The sequence below is a fragment of the Tursiops truncatus genome, chromosome 2, assembly GCF_011762595.2.
Source record: "Tursiops truncatus isolate mTurTru1 chromosome 2, mTurTru1.mat.Y, whole genome shotgun sequence".
NCBI classification, from domain to species: domain Eukaryota; kingdom Metazoa; phylum Chordata; class Mammalia; order Artiodactyla; family Delphinidae; genus Tursiops; species Tursiops truncatus.
In genome coordinates this window covers 90,515,403-90,528,046 of record NC_047035.1, presented here as the reverse complement: position 1 = coordinate 90,528,046, position 12,644 = coordinate 90,515,403, and the positions used below count along the sequence as shown (strand labels likewise).

At 39.6% G+C, this 12,644-nt stretch overlaps 1 protein-coding gene and 1 long non-coding RNA gene across 4 annotated transcripts in view; one reads left to right on the top strand and one right to left on the bottom strand.

Moving 5' to 3' along the window:
- LOC117311094 (uncharacterized) overlaps positions 1 to 4,083 on the top strand; it is an 84,162-nt gene extending 80,079 nt beyond the window's left edge. The window contains exons 4-6 of one of the 3 annotated variants that reach the window (XR_012330095.1): positions 1,796 to 1,960; positions 2,373 to 2,494; positions 3,540 to 4,083. This is a non-coding gene — a long non-coding RNA (uncharacterized lncRNA). The remainder of the gene's footprint in view (positions 1 to 1,795; positions 1,961 to 2,372; positions 2,495 to 3,539) is intronic. The other 2 variants (XR_012330096.1, XR_004525163.2) reach the window with 2 other exon arrangements.
- Positions 1 to 12,644, bottom strand: part of SLC12A1 (solute carrier family 12 member 1) — an 88,881-nt gene that overhangs the window by 51,386 nt on the left and 24,851 nt on the right. Inside the window, exon 9 of the mRNA XM_073800933.1 lies at positions 611 to 695. Within this exon, the coding sequence (XP_073657034.1) occupies positions 611 to 695 (85 nt within the window). The remainder of the gene's footprint in view (positions 1 to 610; positions 696 to 12,644) is intronic.

The window sequence follows — 12,644 nt, the reverse complement described above, 5'->3', positions numbered from 1 at the left end:
GTTATACTTCAATAAAGACGTTTAAAATAAATAAATTTTAAAAAAAAGAACAGCAGGCAAATCCACATACTTTATGCTCACTGAGCGATGTGGGGGCTGGCTGCCCACACTGCTGGCAGCTGGGTCTAGTCTGATTGCCTGCCAACTGGTGACAGTGACATTTCCATATTAGGGACAGCAGTGCAAGGAGGAGACACAGTCATCAATTCTGTATCTTGTGTACTTTCCTAAGGCTTTTGTCATTGTTGTTTTGTATTTTGGGCTTCTTTTCTCTTACTCTGTTCCTCACCTGCCTCCTAAAGGCAAGGGAGGAGGGTGCCGGAGATGGTGGCTTCCTTGGCAGTGGAAACATCACTTAGAGCAGCAAAATGGGATCCTTTCTGTGTTCGGGTAGAATGACAATCTGATTACCTCTACTCTATCCCTGACCCAGAGGCACCTGTGTTACAGCTTAATTGCATTCAAACTCCTAGAGCATCCAAGAAGGGAATTAAAATTGTTGCCTATTTAAAAAATTTCAACTTACGTTCCATGGAAAGCCCACTTGACATGAAAAACAACTGGACCCCTTGTAATTCTGGCATTCTGACACCAGAGACACACAACTTACCGACACAAATAGCAACTCCTATGTAGGCGACAGTGGTGATGAAGATGGCCAGCATGGTCCCTCTGGGGATAGCATCTTGGGGATCCTTTGAAAAAATAATGTGGAGGAATGAGGAGATAGAGTGGAATAAGAAACAGACATCACTTGGAGTTAGTTCTGTATTTTGAAAATTTTAGGCTACCCTTCCTGAGGCGAGGTCTAAAGAAAAAATCAAGCAAATGGCAAAGTGGTGAGCTCCAGTTCTTTTTGGACAAAGGCAGGGTGTTTAGAGAGAATAAAGAAATCTGTATAACTTTGTGCTGAACAGAAGAGATTTATAACTGTCCAGGAGGGAGTTTCTGTAGAAAAGTGGACTGGTTGGTTCACCACTGCCTTCCCCTCCCCTTTATCTCCTGTGAATTTCATGCAGATGTATCAGACCTTAAAGTATTAGGGGACACACAAACATACACGACACATTGACGATATCTGTGTGTGTATTTGTTTTTTACTAAGCTTAGGCTTACTTTAAAAAAAATTACTTTTGACTGAGCAAAAAGGTGATCTGCTAAATTCTCCAATCCCTCAAATCTCCCATTTGGAATCTAGTTCAGGAATAACTACAATGGGAGATATTAATTTCCATAAGCAGGCATAAAGAAAGAGGCAAATTTAAGCTTTTACCAGAAAATGGGCTTTTCTCTTGCCCATAAATATATATAAATTCACTGAGCTGATCTCACATCATATATAATATACCACTTTATGTCCTATTTTGGGGGCTAAATCATATAATAATCAATTTCCAAGCAGCAAAATTCTAAATAATAGAATTCAACTTAACAGGGATTATTAAATAGAGATTTTAGTGTATTCACTGCTTATAAAAGACAGTGCTGGCATATAGCAGGAATCAATAAATACCAAATTGAAGAAAGCACAATCTCAGTAGACATCAGTTCCCCCACCAGAGGTCATGAGACTCATCGATACAAGTGAGCAATCAATACAGTCAAAGTCTGAGTTTTGTGTTTTGTTAACTTAAATATGCTGATCAGATCCATCAGAAAAATCAACTCATGGTGAATGCAGACATAACCTGACAGCTGGAAATGTTAACTAAACCAAGCAAATCTACCCCCACAGGGGAGTAAGCCAGCCCTATGGAGCCACTCTGTAATTACTCATTCCTTCCCATCCTTGTAGGAATATCTGCACACATGGTTTGTTCTGATACAGACGTATCCAACCTCTTCATTCCAAACTACTGTCTCAAAAAGAGAATGTGGCAAGTGTGTGTAACTGAGTAGCACATAGAAGGAAGAAGAAGGCAACCATGGCTGAAAGTGACCCCACTCAATCTCATTCATGGTATGTTCAATTTTTATTTTATTGATTAAGGATTTCTTGGGATCTGAGTGAAATGTGAAGAATTGATGTTAAGTGGGAAGAAAGGAAAAGAGGTATGAAGATGGACAGCAGTCTTATACCTAAAATACGAACACTTAGTTTATATTTAGAACTATCTGCTACAAGCTCTAAATTTACTTATTTAGGACTTAACACGAGGGTCAAACTTGACCTGATATAAATCGGGATGCCAATATCTTAATGTCTGGTCATATACTCACGTTGTCTGCTCTGGATACATTTCCCCTAGACAGGGCTCAGGACATAGATTCTTAGTTTTCACTCTAAATGTTAATTTTCATCCCTCAAACAGTAACCCAAAAGCTCACCTTCCTTCACCTTTCTTTATTTAATATTTTATTTTTTTCCTTAGGACAGAGTGCAGTCTACTAGATTGCTGCTGGTTGAGTGTCAACCATATCCTAATCTTACATCTCTGAAACTGCATCTTAACTGTCCTGATTAGACCTGGGTACCTCCCAAGTCCTCTCCCAGGCACGTATTTACAGATCATCAATACTGTGTTAGCAAATAGAAGGTTCAGGATGGGAACCTTGTAGCATCCCCTTGTGCTAATGCTTGTTAACTGTCACTGGCAGCCTGAAGAGCCATCTTGAGAAGGATTCTGAGGCTGTGAGCAGAGGTAGAGTCTTGCATACCCTCATAGTATATAAACAATACATGTTTACTAAGTTGAACTGAATCTAATATGTTCTAGTTTCACTCTCAGAAAGAAATATTATCTATAAGTTCTGAAGTTTCCTTGCCACTTCCCAACACGTGGTCACCTCTCAGTCCTTAACATGCTTGACCACTCTGGCTTTTGATCATGTTAATTATTACTTCTCATAGCATTCTCCTCTCTTGACTTTCTCTTGAGTTCACCTACCTCTTAGCTCTTTCTTTTTCTTCTCTGTGGACTCCTTTTCTACCATTTATATTTTGAATATCCCCTGGGTGCTACCTTGGTCTGCTTCTCTCCTCCTTCTTACCCAGATCTGAATGGACTCATCCATGCCATGGCTTCCAGTCCTGGCCTAATTTCTTTCCAGAGCTCTAGACTCGTAAATGTAGCTGCCCATTTGACATCTCACCTCTGATGTCCTTCCACCATTTCAACCCCAATGGCCAAATCTGAGCTTCTGTTCACCATGGAATCAATTCACTAGGTTACAACCAGCATGAAAAGAATACAGTAGAAAGGAACTGATGTGAAAATATCAGGAGACATCATTTGTAATAAAGTATTGAACTGTTCGGAGAAATTTTTGCATGTAGGCACTTGGTTGTGATATATAATGTTTTCCTGCAGCAGATCATAGTAAAAAAAAAAAATCCTTTCCATTTCCTCTCCTAACTCTAACAAAAGCTATTGATGAACTCCTATTCATCCCTTCAAATCTGGATTGAGTGTCCCCTCCTCTGAAAGACTTCCCTTACTTCTTTGGGGACAGGCAGTTACTGTTTCATCTTTCCCTTGCAGAAGATTTTGTTCTTGTTTTTTTATGACTCTCATAGAGTTAACCTGTCTCTCTCGTAGACCATGAGCTCCTTGAGAGAAGGATCAAGCAAGCTCTTCTTCGCTTCTCTGGTGCCTGGTATAAGTAATACGTGTTGGTTGAGGTGAACTGACTACTAAGCATCTAATAATAAAAACTTGTTTCTGAGGCGTCTAAAGAAAGCACAATATTTTTTCATTTAAATGTGGTCTTACAGTTTACAGAAATGTATATCAGTGACCTCTGATACTTTTCCAAATCGGAGAAACCAGAAGCTCAACGTCCAGAGCTAAATTTGGCTAAGCAGTACTGCTTACAACTTGAATCATTTTGAACAAGTTACTTAATTTTTCTGAGCCTTAGCATACTATTTTTTTATGCCATATCGCTGCTCAAGAATTTCCCGTGAAGAGACCTTCAAGATGGCGGAGGAGTAAGACATGGAGATCACCTTCCTCCCCACAAATACATCAGAAATACATCTACATGCGGAACAGCTCCTACAGAACACCTACGGAACGCTGGCAGAAGACCTCAGACCTGACCACCTAGAGGGGTGGGATAGAGAGGGTGGGAGGGAGGGAGACACAAGAGGGAAGAGATATGGGAACATATGTATATGTGTAACTGATTCACTTTGTTATAAAGCAGAAACTAACACACCATTGTAAAGCAATTATACTCCAATAAAGATGTTAAAAAAAAAAAAAGAAACTCCCCATGTACCTGGGTAGGCCAAAAGAAAAAACAGAGACAAAAGAATAGGGACAGGACCTGCACCTCGGGGAGGGAGCTGTGAAGGAGGAAAAGTTTCCACACACTAGAAAGTCCCTTCACTGGGGGTGGGGTGGGAGGGAAGCTTCGGAGCCACGGAGGGAGAGCACAGCAACAGGGGTGCAGAGGAGAGATTCCCGTCCAGAGGATTGGTGCCAACCAGCACTAAGCAGCCCGAGAGGCTTCTCTGCTCCCCCACCGGGGTGGGCAGGGGCTGGGAGCTGAGGCTCGGGCTTTGGTAGCATCCCAGGGAAAGGACTGTGGTTGACTGTGTGAACACTGCCTGAAGGGGGTTAGTGCGCCACAGCTAGCTGGGAGGCAGTCCCGGGAAAAGTGTGGAGCTGCTGAAGAGGCAAGAGACCATTGTTTCGGGGTGCGGGAGGAGAGGGGATTCAGAGCACCGCCTAAACGAACATCAGAGACGGGCGCAAACCGCGGCTATCAGCACGGATACCAGAGATGCGTGTGAGACGCTAAGGCTGCTGCTGCAGCCACCAAGAGGCCTATGTGCAAGCACAGGTCACTCTCCACACCTCCCCTCCTGGGAGCCTGTACAGCCCGCCACTTCCAGGGTCCCGTGATCCAGGGACAACTTCCCCGGGGGGAAAGCACGGCATTCCTCACGCTGTTGCAACGTCACACTGGCCTCTGCCGCTGCAGGCTCACCCTGCATTCCATACCCACCCCCCTCCCCCCCACACACACACCCACCCCTGGCCTGAGTGAGCCAGAGCCCCCTAATCAGCTGCTCCTTTAACCCCGTCCTCTCTGGGTGAAAAACAGACACTCTCAGGTGACCTACACACAGAGGCAGGTTCAAATCCAAAGCTGAACCCCAGGAGCTGTGGGAACAAAGAAGAGAAAGGGAAATCTCTCCCAGCAGCCTCAGGAGCAGCAGATTAAATCTCCACAATCAACCTGATGTACCCTGCATCTCTGGAATACCTGAATAAACAATGAATCATCCCAAAATTGAGGCATTGGACATTGGGAGCAACTGTACACGTGGGGTTTGCTTTCTGTACCTAATTTGTTTCTGGTTTTATGTTTATCTTAGTTTAGTATTTAGAGTTTATTATCATTGGTAGATTTGTTTATTGATTTGGTTGCTCCCTCCCTTTTTTTTATATATATATAGTTTTTTTTCCTTTTTCTCTTTTTGTGAGTGTGTATGTGTATGCTTCTTTGTGTGAGTTTGTCTGTACAGCTTTGCTTTTACCACTTGTCCTAGGGTTCTGTCTGTTCATTTCCTTTTTCTTTATTACTTAAAAAAAAATTTTTATTTTTAATTTTTAAAATTTTTTATTTCAATAACTTTATTTTCCTTCCTTTCTTCCTTCCTTCCTTCCTTCCTTCTTTCTTTCTTTCTCTCCATCTTTCTTTTCCTTCTTTCCTTCTTTCCTTTCCTTCTTTCCTTCTCACCTTCTCTCCTCTCTTCCTTCCTTCCTTCCTTCCTTCCTTCCTTCCTTCCTTCCTTCCTTTCTTTTTCTCTCCCTTATCTTCTGAGCGTTGTGGCTGACAGGGACTTGGTGCTCCAGCCGGGTGTCAGGCCTGTGCCTCTGAGGTGGGAGAGCCAAGTTCAGGACATTGGTCCACCAGAGACCTCCTGGCTCCATGTAATATCAAACGGCGAAAGCTCTCGCAGAGAACTCCATCTCAATGCTAAGGCCCAGCTCCACTGAACAACCAGCAAGTTATAGTGCTGGACACCCTATTCCAAACAACTAGCAAGACAGGAATACAACCCCACCCATTAACAGAGAGGCTGCCTAAAATCATAATAAGTCCACAGACATGCCAAAACACACCGCCAGACGTGGACCTGCCCACCAGAAAGACAAGATCCAGCCTCATCAACCAGAACACAGGCACTAGTCCCCTCCACCAGGAAGCCTACACAACCCACTGAAGCAACTTTAGCCACTGGGGACAGACACCAAAAACAACGGGAATTATGAACCTGCAGCCTGCGAAAAGGAGACCCCAAACACAGTAAGATAAGCAAATGAGAAGACAGAGAAACACACAGCAGATGAAGGAGCAAGGTAAAAACCACCAGACCAAACAAATGAAGAGGAAATAGGCAGTCTACCTGAAAAAGAATTCAGAGTAATGATAGTAAAGATGATCCAAAATCTTGGAAATAGAATGGAGAAAATACAAGAAATGTTTAACAGGACCTAGAAGAACTAAAGAGCAAACAAACAATGATAAACAACACAATAAATGAAATTAAAAATTCTCTAGAAGGAATCAATAGCAGAATAACTGAGGCAGAAGAACGGATAAGTGACCTGGAAGATAAAATAGTGGAAATAACTACCGCAGAGCAGAATAAAGAAGAAAGAATGAAAAGAATTGAGGACAGTCTCAGAGACTTCTGAGACAACATTAAATGCACCAACATTCGAATTATAGGACTCCCAGAAGAAGAAGAGAAAAAGAAAGGGACTGAGAAAATATTTGAAGAGATTATAGATGAAAACTTCCCTAATGTGGAAAAGGAAATGGTTAATCAAGTCCAGGAAGCAAAGAGAGTCTCATACAGGATAAATCCAAAGAGAAACACACGAGGACACATATTAACCAAACTATCAAAAATTAAATACAAAAAATATTAAAAGCAGAAAGGGAAAAACAACAAATAACATACAAAGGAATCCCCATAAGGTTAACAGCTGATCTTTCAGCAGAAATTCTGCAAGCCAGAAGGGAGTGGCAGGACATATTTAAAGTGATGAAAGGGAAAATCCTACAACCAAGATTTCTCTACCCAGCAAGGATCTCATTCAGATTCAACAGAGAAATTAAAACCTTTACAGACAAGCAAAAGCTAAGAGAATTCAGCACCACCAAACCAGATTTACAACGAATGCTAAAGGAACTTCTCTAGGCAGGAAACACAAGAGAAGGAAAAGATCTACAATAACAAACCCAAAACAATTAAGAAAATGGTAATAGGAACATACATATTGATAATTAGCTTAAAAGTAAATGGATTACATGCTCCAACCAAAAGACATAGATGGGCTGAATGGATAGAAAAACAAGACCCATATATATGCTGCCTACAAGAAACCCACTTCAGACCTAGGGACACATGCAGACTGAAAGTGAGGGGATGGAAAAAGATATTCCATGCAAAAGGAAATCAAAAGTAAGCTGGAGTAGCAATTCTCATATCAGACAAAATAGACTTTAAAATAAATAGTATTACAAGAGAAAAAGACGGACACAACATAATGATCAAGGGATCAATCCAAGTAGAAGATATAACAATTGTAAATATTTATGCATCCAACATAAGAGCACCTCAATACATAAGGCAAATGCTAACAGCCATAAAAGGGAAAATCGACAGTAACAAAGCCATAGTAGGGGACTTTAACACCCCACTTTCACCATTGGACAGATCATCCAAAATGAAACTAAATAAGGAAACACAAGCTTTAAATGATACATTAAGCAAGATGGACTTAATTGATATTTATAGGACATTCCATCCAAAAACAACAGAATACACTTTCTTCTCAACTGCTTAAGGAACATTCTCCAGGTTAGATCATATCTTGGGTCACAAATCAAGCCTGGGTAAATTTAAGAAAATTGAAATCATATCAAGTATCTTTTCTGACCACAACGCTATGAGACTAGATATCAATTACAGTAAAAAAAAAATACAAACACATGGAGGCTACACAATATGCTACTAAATAACCAAGAGATCACTGAAGAAATCAAAGAGGAAATCAAAAACTACCCAGAAACAAATGACAATGAAAACACGATGACCCAAACCTATGGGATGCAGCAAAAGCAGTTCTAAGAGGGAAGTTTATAGCAATACAATCCAACCTCAAGAAGCAAGAAACATCTCAAATAAACAACCTAAACTTACACCTAAAGCAATTGGAGAAAGAACAAAAAAACCCCAAAGTTAGCAGAAGGAAAGAAATCATAAAGATCAGATCAGAAATAAATGAAAAAGAGATGAAGGAAACGATAGCAAAGATCAATAAAACTAAAAGCTGGTTCTTTGAGAAGATAAATAAAATTTATAAACCATTAGCCAGACTCAAGATAAAAAGGGAGAATACTCAAATCAATGGAATTAGAAATGAAAAAGGAGAAGTAACAACTGACACTGCAGAAATACAAAGGAGCACGAGAGATTACTACAAGCAACTCTATGCCAATTAAATGGACGACCTGGAAGAAATGGACACATTCTTAGAAAAGCACAACCTTCCGAGACTGAACCAGGAAGAAGTAGAATATATAAACAGACCAATCACAAGCTCTGAAATTGAGACTGTGATTAAAAATCTTCCAAAAAACAAAAGCCCAGGACCAGATGGCTTCACAGGTGAATTCTATCAAACATTTAGAGAAGAACTAACAACTATCCTTCTCAAACTCTTCCAATATATGGCAGAGGGAGGAACACCTCCAAACTCATTCTATGAGGCCACCATCACCCTGATACCAAAACCAGACAAAGGTGTCACAAAGAAAGAAAACTACAGTCCAACATCACTGATGAAAATAGATGCAAAAATCCTCAACAAAATGTTAGCAAACAGAATCCAGCAGCACATTAAAAGGATCATACACCATGATCAAGTGGGGTTTATCCCAGGAATGCAAGGATTCTTCAATATACACAAATCAATCAATGTGAAGCAGAAAAACCACATGATCATCTCAATAGATGCAGAAAAAGCTTTCGACAAAATTCAACACCCATTCATGATAGAAACCCTCCAGAAAGTAGGCATAGAGGGAATTTACCTCAACATAATAAAGGCCATCTGTGACAAATCCACAGCCAACATCGTTCTCAATGGTGAAAAACTGAAATCATTTCCTCTAAGATCAGGAACAAGACAAAGTTGTCCACTGTCACCACTATTATTCAACATAGTTTTGGAAGTTTTAACTACAGCAATCAGAGAAGAAAAAGAAATAAAAGGAATCCAAAACAGAAAAAAAGAAGTAAAGCTGTCACTGTTTGCAGATGACATGATACTATACATAGAGAATCCTAAAGATGCTTCCAGAAAACTACTAGAGTTAATCAATGAATTTGGTAAAGTAGCAGGATACAAAATTAATGCACAGAAATCTCTTGCATTCCTATACACTAATGATGAAAAATCTGAAAGAGAAATTAAGGAAACACTCCCATTTACCATTGTAACAAAGAGAATAAAATACTTAGGAATAAACCTACCAAGGAGACAAAAGATCTGTATGCAGAAAACTATAAGACACTGATGAAAAAAATTAAAGATGATATAAACAGATGGAGAGATATGCCATGTTCTTGGATTGGAAGAATCAACATTGTGAAAATGACTATACCACCCAAAGCAATCTACAGATTCAGTGCAATACTTATCAAACTACCACTGGCATTTTTCACAGAACTAGAAGAAAAAATTTCACAATTAGTATGGAAACCAGAAGACCCCGAATAGCCAAAGTGATCTTGAGAAAGAAAAACGGAGCTGGAGGAATCAGGCTTCTGGACTTCCAACTCTTATAAAGCTACAGTCATCAAGACAGTATGGTACTAGCACAAAAACAAAAATATAGATCAATGGAACAGGATAGAAAGCCCAGAGATAAACCCACGCACATATGGCCACCTTATCTTTGATAAAGGAGGCAAGAGTATACAATGCAGAAAAGACAGCCTTTTCAATAAGTGGTGCTGGGAAAACTGGACAGCTATATGCAAAAGAATGAAAGTTGAGCACTCTCTAACACCATACACAGAAAATAAACTCAAAATGGATTAAAGACCTAAATGTAAGGCCAGACACTATAAAACTCTTAGAGGAAAACATAGGCAGAATAGTCTATGACATAAATGACAGCAAGATCCTTTTTGACCCACCTCCTAGAGAAATGGAAATAGAAACAAAAATAAACAAATGGGACCTAATCAAACTGAAAAGCTTTGCACAGCAAGGGAAATCATAAACAAGATGAAAAGACAACCCTCAAAATGGGAGAAAATATTTGCAAATGAAGCAACTGAAAAAGAATTAATCTCCAAAATTTACAAGCAGCTCATGCAGCTCAATATCAAAAAAACAAACAACCTACTCCAAAAAATGGGCCAAAGACCTAAATAGACATTTCTCCAAAGAAGTTATACAGATTGCCAACAAACACATGAAAGGATGCTCAACATCACTAATCATTAGAGAAATGCAGATCAAAACTACAATTAGGTATCACGTCACTCCAGTCGAATGGCCATCATCAAAAGGTCTACAAACAATAAATGCTGGAGAGGGTGTGGAGAAAAGGGAACCCTCTTGCACTGTTGGTGGGAATGTAAATTGATACAGCCACTATGGAGAACAGTATGGAGGTTCCTTAAAAACCTAAAACTAGAACTGCCATACAACCCAGCAATCCCACTACTGAGCATATACCCTGAGAAAACCATAATTCAAAAAGAGGCATGTACCACAATGTTCATTGCAGCACTATTTACAATAGCCAGGACATGGAAGCAACCTAAGTGTCCATCGACAGATGAATGGATAAAGAAGATGTGGCACATATATACAATGGAATATTACTCGGCCATAAAAAGAAAGAAAATTGAGTTATTTGTAGTGAGGTGGATGGACCTAGAGTCTGTCATACAGAGTGAAGTTAATTCAGAAATAGAAAAACAAATACTGTATGCTAACACATATATATGGAATCTAAAAATAATAATAATAATAATGGTTCTGAAGAACCTAGGGGCAGGACAAGAATAAAGACACAGACATAGAGAATGGACTTGAGGACACGGGGAGGGGGAAGGGTAAGCTGGGATGAAGTGAGAGAGTGGCATGGACATATATACACTACCAAATGTAAAATAGATAGCTGGGGGAAGCAGCCGCATAGCACAGGGAGATCAGCTAGGTGTTTTGTGACCACGTAGAGGGATGGGATAGGGAGGGTGGGAGGGAGGTGCAAGAGGGAGGAGATATGGAGATATATGTATATGTATAGCTGATTCACTTTGTTATAAAGCAGAAACTAACACACCGTTGTAAAGCAATTATACTCTCATAAAGATGTTAAAAAAAAACAAAAAGAATTTACCGTGGCACTGCGGTCCTTAATATAACAAATCTAAATGCCTTTATTCATTCACTCAATAAATATTTTTTGAAGCTTTCCTAGCTCCAAGGACACAGCAGTGCACAAATCCAAAGGCAAAGTCCCCACTTTCATGGGATTATATTCTAGGGTAAGCCTCTCTCGCTCAGGTCCCTTCAACAGCCTTTCTCCTTACCTTATAAGGTTACCCAGCCCGTCAAGGCTTCTCCAGTTGAATTGTGAGAGACTCCTTACTGTCCCACAGTTTTCCCATTCCTGTCTGTTCTTTTGTTTTTTCTGCCTGGAATACCCTTATATTTTCTGACCGGTTGTCAGTATCCAGCCTTTGGTTTTAGTTCCTGCTCAAAAGTTACTTTGTTGAGAAAATCATCCCTAATGTAATTATTTCTTCATTTTTATTTCATAATGAACTTGGACAATGCCTTCAGTTTTCATTTATACCTATCTCCTGATGACTCTTGCAAATATTTCTTGTCTTCCAAAGTTGATTATAAACTTATTGAGGTAAAACCTGTGTCTTCTACTTTTTTTCACGTGTGGTAGAGACTATTTATTGTCCTCTAATATACATTTTCACCTTCCTCCTCCTTTTAATACTAGAACCCCCTAAAATTTTATCTGGTGACATACTAGAGATTACATTTCCCAGTCTTCTTTGTAACTAGGTAAGGTCACAGAGACTAAATTCCGGTCAATGGAATGTCAACAGAAGTGATTGTTTGCTCTCTACTTCCTTAACCCCCCTTCCTATGGACTGGAATGTGATCTTGGAAGTGATCAGTCATCTTGGACCTTGAAGATGAGGGCAAACCCCAAGGTAATGGTAATACTAGAGAGGTCATCTGGGTTTTCTGGGCTACCTTTTGGAGCAGACCTTTCTTATTCCAGTAGATGGCCTATGGCCTTGAATTTTTACGCACTAGGAAAACAAACTTCTGTCTTATTTAGGTCACTATTCTTGGCCTTTTATAAAACATTGAAACTAATATCCTAACTAATACAATGCTCCTTACAGTACTTAACATAGAATATTATGAGTAGACTCCTAAATAAATACCTATTAAATGAGTGAATGTACCTCTGAATTTAATGACATAAGTATTCAGTAATAAAGTGATTTGGTTTTGTTTCTTCTTGAATATTCCATTCATTATGTGTTTAAAAGAGAAAGGGTGGTTCTGATATATTTTTTAAATAAATTTATTTATTTTTGGCTGCATTGGGTCTTTGTTACT